The sequence below is a fragment of the Borostomias antarcticus genome (assembly GCF_949987555.1).
Source record: "Borostomias antarcticus genome assembly, chromosome: 15".
Classification (NCBI taxonomy): domain Eukaryota; kingdom Metazoa; phylum Chordata; class Actinopteri; order Stomiiformes; family Stomiidae; genus Borostomias; species Borostomias antarcticus.
Genome location: NC_140248.1, coordinates 5,803,061 through 5,810,987, shown reverse-complemented (window position 1 = coordinate 5,810,987; position 7,927 = coordinate 5,803,061). Strand labels below are relative to the sequence as shown.

Genomic DNA, 7,927 nt, shown 5'->3' with positions numbered 1-7,927 from the left:
GCCATTCAAGGTGCCAGCCTGCTCATTGGGAGCAATTTGGGGTTCAGTGTCTTGCCCAAGGACACTTTGACATGTGGACAGGAGGAGCCGGGATTCGAACCGCCGACCCTGCGATCATTGGACGACCCGCTCTACCACTGAGCCACAGCCGCCTCCTTGGCTGGTTCACACCACCTTGTTTTACTGCATTAAGACAGGGAGGGGATTCTTCCACGTCCCCCATTCAGGAATGATTACATAGAGAGAGACTACTGGACCACTGTAGCTGATTACTGTACCACTGTAGCTACAGAAGGCAACACTGCGCTTATTACAAAATGACATTATGGGTTACCAGGGTTACCATACAGTATCATCTGAGCATCCACCTGTACCAATGCACCCTGGCCTTCCATCAGAGTATGATGATGATGATGATGATGATGATGATGATGATGAGGGATACTGAGTCTGGTATAACGATGCCATCTACTGGCTATAACTAGGAATACATTCAACAGGTCACCTGCACTTTGCATCCTATCATATTTCTGCTATCATCACACAAGATCTAATGATGTGCAGCCCTGCTTATATCCTCACACTCAACCACCAGAAATATGAACCTGAACATCACAATGAAACAAATGTTCCTCTGTCTGAGTTCATGTCCTGGGTGTGTCTGGTGAGAGATCAGACATTAGCAGCATAGGCCTGTCCCAAACCTCTCAGCTTCTGAACAGTGTTGCCAAGTCTCACGCATTGGCCGTGAGACACACGCATTTCAACTAGTTCACACTCTCACACGCCACACTTCACATTTCTCACGCAGATTACCACAAAATAACAATAGTTTCACGGGACTTGTAGTTTGAAATTCCTTTCAGACTTTCCTTTCTTTTAGAGGCAGGCGGCTAAAACTGTAAGTGTTATGTCGCCTAATCACCTCATTCATTTGAAAAATGATGGGCAGGGTTGCCAAGTCAGAAATAAAACATCTCTGTTATAACCCCCCCCCCCCGTGCTCTATAGCCTAGGTGTCGCATCATCCGACCCGAATCGGCCTATTAATCTAAAACAGCCCCAGATTTGATCAAAAAGATCACATTCACAACGATCACAACTTATTTGAGCTGACAGTTACAGTACTTTAACTATTTCACTTTCACATTTAAAGTGAAAATAAATACCGTAGGCCTAACATAAACATGCCCACCAGAAAAACTTTAATTCAGGCTACTGACCAGCATACGCTCCAGAAATTCCCAGAAGAAGCGAGATGATCAACTTCATGTTTCATTTGGCCGTTGGATATATCTTAAAACAAAACCTACATCGACTAGGCTACTTGATTACTGTAGTTCGCAGATACATGTTCTCAGCTCTCAGAACCGCTGGTCTCAAATGAGCAGACTTGTTCCTCGTGTCAACAAATAAATGTTCTCTGCGGGGCTGAGCCAATGGGAATTAAGATAAGTGTAGATCGTCAGTAGTATCTAGGGTGGACAGAGATACACAGGTTGGATAAGGAAACTGAAAGCAACATTCAGATGAAGCCATCATTTCCATGGAGCCATGATTCAGTTTAAAAGTTACAGGACTTGTCTACAAAGTTCATATAAGGGGAGTGATTAGTACAACATACTGTAACCCCTTGGCTCCCAAATTTCTAGTTTTTATTTTTTTCCGCCTTTGTTTGATATCTCGGTCTTGAAATAAACGCGTCCCGGCGCTAACCTCGACCTCAGTGCTGAACTCCACCCTGCACCCCCCCTGACTCCACCTCAGTGCTGAACTCCACCCTGCACCCCCCCTGACTCCACCTCAGTGCTGTACTCCACCCTGCACCCCCCCTGACTCCACCTCAGTGCTGTACTCCCCCCTGCACCCCCCCTGACTCCACCTCAGTGCTGTACTCCACCCTGCACCCCCCCTGACTCCACCTCAGTGCTGAACTCCACCCTGCACCCCCCCTGACTCCACCTCAGTGCTGCACTCCACCCTGCATTCCCCCTGACTCCACCTCAGTGCTGAACTCCACCCTGCACCCCCCCTGACTCCACCTCAGTGCTGAACTCCACCCTGCACCCCCCCTGACTCCACCTCAGTGCTGAACTCCACCCTGCATTCCCCCTCGGTGTCCCACAGGTGGTGGAGGAGGTGGGCAGCGTGAGTCCTGCAGGAGTCCAGCACAACCCTGACAGAGATGAGCGCTCTGGAGAACGCTGTGACCCCCCTGCTGCAGGCCCAGGCGCAGTTACAGGATGGACTCAACCGGCTCGCCACAGGAAGCAGAAGCCCGAGTCCGGCTCCCCCACCCAGAACCCCCCCGACCCAGCTGCTCCCCAGGCTAGGACCGGAGGACGATATGGAGGCCTGGCTGGAGTTACTGGACAGGACGGCAGGCCGTGAGTACTGGGCCCGGGGAGAGTGGGCCACCATCCTGGCCCCGGTCCTCACCGGAGAAGCACAGAGGGCTCGTCATGACCTGGGTGAAGAGGAAACGGCGGACTACCACACCCTGTAGACCGCCATCTTGGCCCAGTAGGGGGTGAACCCTCAGGTCCGAGCCCAGCTACGGCACTCCTGGGATATCGACCTACGTGGACTAGTACGCGGCCAGGTGACCCAGCTAGACCGCCTAACCCGCCGTTGGCTGCCCGGTCGACCGGCTGGTCATGGGCCGATGCCTGAGGCTCCTCCCCCCGGCCGCCCCCAGGAGGAGATGACCGACGCCTTGGAGACCTACCAGGTCACTGAGCAGATGATGGCGAGCGGGTCCCACCGGCGACTCCACGACGGACTGGAGGGAGCGGCCACCCTACCCCCCCGGGCCCCGCCTCCTCCCTCACCTGCCCCGCGCCGAGGGGGAGCCGACGGCCCAGAGTCCTGGAGGTGCTACACCTGCGCTGAGCCTGGGCACCTGGCCCCACACTGCCCCCTGCAGGACGTCCATATGAAGCCGGCGAGCGGCGGGGAGGAAAGACGTCCTCCCGCCCCCACTGTCCTCCCCACCTGCTTGACCCACCGTCCCAGAGAGGACAGGCAGAAGACGGCTTGGCTGGCCTCCGTCTTCACCTCACCGTTCTTAAAACCCGTCCACTTGTCAATGTTCCAATCAAATTCCTCTCAACATATGTCCCACCCTCATAGCTTGTTTGCGTCGGAAATACGTCAAACTACGGAGGTTAGATGATCTCTGTCTGTTTCAGTGCGACTTTAATATCAAATGTTGAAATGATGAATTAATACCATGTTAACAATTCCTTTTCCTTAATGGGTATGCATTTGTAACAAAATTCAGATTCAAAGTAATATGTTGCATTATAGATAGATAGATAGATAGATATAGATAGATAGATAGATAGATAGATAGATAGATAGATAGATAGATAGATAGATAGATAGATAGATAGATAGATAGATAGATAGATAGATAGATAGATAGATAGATAGATAGATAGATAGATAGATAGATAGATAGATAGATAGATAGATAGATAGATAGGCAGGCCCACCTGACCTACAAGCCCTACCAGGCCCACATGGTCCTGATCCAGATGAACGGCCAGGCCCACCTGACCTACCAGTCCTATCACCTGACCTACCAGTCCTATCACCTGACCTACCAGTCCTATCACCTGACCTACCAGTCCTATCACCTGACCTACCAGTCCTATCACCTGACCTACCAGTCCTATCACCTGACCTACCATGGCTACCAGGCCCACCTTACCCACCTGACCTAATAGACCTACCTGACCTACCAGGCCTATCACTTGACCTACTGTACTGTACCAGGCCTATCACCTGACCTACCAGGCCCAACTGACCAACCATGCCTACTAGGCCCAAGTGACCTACCACACCTACCAGGCTCACCAGACCCACCTGACCTACTATGGCTACCAGGCCCACCTGACCTACCATGGCTACCAGACCCACCTGACCTACCATGGCTACCAGGCCCACCTGACCTACCATGGTTACCAGGCCCACCTGACCTACCATGACTACCAGGCCCACCTGACCTACCATGGCTACCAGGCCCACCTGACCTACCATGGCTACCAGACCCACCTGACCTACCATGGCTACCAGGCCCACCTGACCTACCATGGCTACCAGACCCACCTTACCCACCTGACCTACCATGGCTACCAGGCCCACCTGACCTACCATGGCTACCAGGCCCACCTGACCTACCATGGCTACCAGACCCACCTGACCTACCATGGTTACCAGGCCCACCTGACCTACCATGACTACCAGACCCACCTGACCTACCATGGCTACCAGGCCCACCTGACCTACCATGGCTACCAGACCCACCTGACCTACCATGGCTAACAGGCCCACCTGACCTACCATGGCTAACAGGCCCAGCTGGTCAAGAAAGCAGCCCAGCAGAGACCAACTCCACAAGGAACCAGGACCTTTGACTCTTGACTCTTGCTTCATGGATGAAATCGAACATTGAAAAAAAGAACAATGCAGAAATGAAACAGCCTATTGTCATTTTCAAAATGCTCAGTTGTCAGAATGTATGTCATGAAAAATGCCATACACATGAATATGAAGCACAAGTTGCTATTTATTTTACAAATTGACAGTCATTATGTTTATTCATCATGAAAATTATCTATCTATCTATCTATCTATCTATCTATTGATTTATCTATCTATATCTATTTTTTTTAATAAATCTATCTCATATCTATCTATCTATCTATCAATCTATCAATCTATCTATCTATCTATCTATCTATCTATCTATCTATCTATCTATCTATCTATCTATCTATCTATCTATCTATCTAATCTCCATCAGCATCTCAGTTAGTTTGGGCGGCAGGCTGGGCGGCATGACCTGGACCTGGACGAGGACTCTTTCATCTGGAGGGGAACAGAGGGGAACAGAGGGGAACAGAGGGGTGGTTGGTATGTTGTGTGGAGGTAAGGGGGGCATTACAGCATAACAACATTTCAAAGTCCATATGACGGGAGCACAGGAATGTTTCCTATACTGGTTTGCTATTTTTACCAGAACTTTAAGGTGGGGTGGACTACAGTGTGACACCAGAGCAGTAGACTCACCCATCATCACCTGTTGCACCTGAGGTGGAGCAGTAGGCAGCATGGAGTCAGTCAGAGGCTCCTGGCTCTGCATGTGGACAGCAGGCTGGAGGAGGACAGAGGGACATAGTTAGACACACAAGGCTAGTGCTGACAATGTGGAGAAAAAGAGCAGTGAGAATATTGCTGTACCTGCGGAACACTGGTAGCCATCTTGGGCGTGGCGTCCATGTGCTGCTGAGGTTTGTGGACTGCAGTGCCCCACTTGGGCTGGGACGCTCCGAGCACGGGGGCTTCATGGCTGGTGGGAGCAGGGTCCCTGGTCTGGGTGGAGACACGCTGGGTGGACATCATGTGGGTCACCTGGGAGTTGGGCGTCATGGTGGTGAACGTCTTGGGGCTCAGGGCAGATGGAGGCATGGCATCTGGAATGTTCTGAACATGCTGAGGACAGACGCCCTGGGTTGCCTGGCGAGGGCCGGGTCTCAGCTGGGCCAGCTGGGTGTCAGGGTGGTACCCAGCCCGGTTCTGAGCCTCAGGGACGGCAGCCATGAAGTCTCCAGAGGGCGGTGCAGGCCGGTAGCTCACGGTGCCGACGCTGGCCTCCCGCTGCATGTACCTGTTGGTGAGGTATGTCTGGCGCTGCGTCCTGCTCTGGGCCGGGGCCACGTACAGGGGCTTGGTGGCCATGATGCGGCCGTTCATCTCAGTCAAGGCCTTGGTGGCCTCCTCGGGGGAGGAGAGACTCACGAAGCCAAATCCCCTGCTGAGGCCACCGTGCATCATGACTTTTGCACTGAGGACATTCCCGAAGGAAGAGAACGCATTACGGAGTCGCTGGTCATCAATCTGGTCGTCCAGATTCTTGACATATAGGTTGATGCCCTTGTGGTGGATCACGCGGTCCTGTTTCTCCTGCTTCAACTCCACCTCGCGTTCTTGACGTGATTTGAAGCGGCCCACAAAGACAAGCCTGTCGTTGAACAACATCCTGTTCAGTCTTTGGATGGCCCTGTCAGCAGCCTCCTGAGTCTCGTAGTGCACAAAACCATAGCCCTTTGAGTCATGCTCATCACATGCAACTTTGCAAGAGAAGATGTTACCAAAGGCAGAAAAGGTGTCCAACAGGGCTCTGCTATCGATGCTCTTCTCTAGGTTGTTGACATACACGTTCCCAACACCGCTCTTTCTTATGAAGGGGTCGCGCTGAGACCACATTATGCGGACCGGTCGGCCCTTGAGCTCCTCAAAATTCAAGGTGTCCAGGGCACGCTTGGCGTCCGCTGGCTGTTTAAAGTTCACATAGCCGTACCGTAGAGAGCGCTTGGTGATCCTATCCCTGCAGACGCGCACAGAGAGGATTGTCCCGGCTGGGCTGAATTTGTGGTAGAGCATATCCTCGGTCACATCAGGATGCAGGTCCCCCACATAGAGGGATGCTTTCTGGCAGCTAACACTTAAATTCATTTTCTCTGATCTATTAGAAACGCTACTGACAACTGAAGGAATGAAATTGGACTTTCAAGCAAACGTGTGCGTTCTAAATTCCAAAGGGTTTTGTTACGTTTGTTCCGAACGAGTTCCAACTTCCAACGTTCCCTTGATGACCAATTATGACAGTTTTGTGACGTTTTTTTCAAGGGATACCAATAATGTATGTCATCATGATAAAGACTGAGTTCACACACTCGGGTGCGCATGGTTCGTACCTCTGCTATTGCGCACAGAGGTTGAGAATCACAGCATTTAGTAGCCATGATCGACTCGATCAAATAAGTTGACATATTTCATTTTAGAGTAGAGGCATAAGCTACTGCTACTGTAGGTCAGAGTGCAACTTGTTTTCTCGTGGCGTTGGCCCATTTTCATGCAATCCAAATAGGCCTCAGTCCACAGGCATGTTGCATTATTCTAATTCACATTGGTAGTAGTTTACTCATGCGATTCTCCTGAACTGATTAAGGTCCGTGTACCGTTTATCATTTTAAAATTCGTTAGTCTTAATTCACATTGAAAATTTGGTTCAATGTTCTGATTTTCTACTTTTTTGCTCTCGTAAAAATGGGATCATGGGTAAATTGTTTTTTCATACGACGTTTGCATTTGCATTATTACATTACAACCATTCAGTAGTCGTGACTTACAATAATTATACTAAAGAGTAGCAAAATATAAATACAATATGTGTTGACAAATCCATTATTATTATCATCAGTGAACACAAGTTGCTACCAAACTTTTATGCCTAACTTTCATAAATTATTTTATCATGTAGGCTACAACAGCCTATTACAGTTGTTTTGATGTTTCTTGATTATTATTATTATTATTATTATTATTTGTATCATTAATACTAATAAGATTGATATTATTACTACTAGATTGGTATTATTATTATTATTCCACTATTATTATTATTATTATTATTATTGTTGTTGTTGTTGTTGTTATTATTATTATTATTATTATTATTATTTCTTATATGATTTGACTGAAAGAGACAGTTGCATGCAGGGGATGGCAAACATACCTCAGAATTGTTCCAGTTGTATTATATAGCCTAGCATTCAGTGATGGCCTCCAAGGAGTAAGTTGTCAGGCCAATGATTGAACCTGCCTTCTTTATAAGATCATTTATCCTGTTCCTATCCCGACTGTAACACCAGTCACCCAGCAACACATGAAGAGACCATCAAAGGACTTACATTTACAAGAGTATAAAGACCGGGCCTTCTGGCCTTGCACCATAACAAAGCTGTTGACCTCCTGTCTGTAATATTCCCCCTGCTAGATGACATGTTGTGTTCTTATGGCTATAATCTGAAGTGAAGGCTACAATAAAAATAAAAATGTTGATGAATGGGGGCCATTT

General features: G+C 49.1%; 2 protein-coding genes across 3 annotated transcripts in view; both read right to left on the bottom strand.

The window, feature by feature from the left end:
• Positions 1–1,360, bottom strand: part of LOC311319056 (class I histocompatibility antigen, F10 alpha chain-like) — a 53,972-nt gene extending 52,612 nt beyond the window's left edge. For both annotated transcript variants that reach the window (XM_084450501.1, XM_084450502.1), the window contains exon 1: positions 1,224–1,360. In XM_084450501.1, the coding sequence (XP_084306627.1) occupies positions 1,224–1,272 (49 nt within the window). In that variant the 5' untranslated portion in view covers positions 1,273–1,360. The remainder of the gene's footprint in view (positions 1–1,223) is intronic.
• Positions 1,361–4,792: 3,432 nt separating this feature from the next.
• LOC311318502 (polyadenylate-binding protein 1A-like) lies at positions 4,793–6,522 on the bottom strand (the record flags this gene model as incomplete). The annotated part of the gene is made up of 3 exons (XM_084449851.1): positions 4,793–4,875; positions 5,077–5,161; positions 5,248–6,522. The coding sequence occupies 3 exons, from the start codon at positions 6,520–6,522 to the stop codon at positions 4,793–4,795; spliced, it is 1,443 nt and encodes a 480-aa protein (XP_084305977.1).
• Between the last annotated feature and the right edge of the window lie 1,405 nt (positions 6,523–7,927).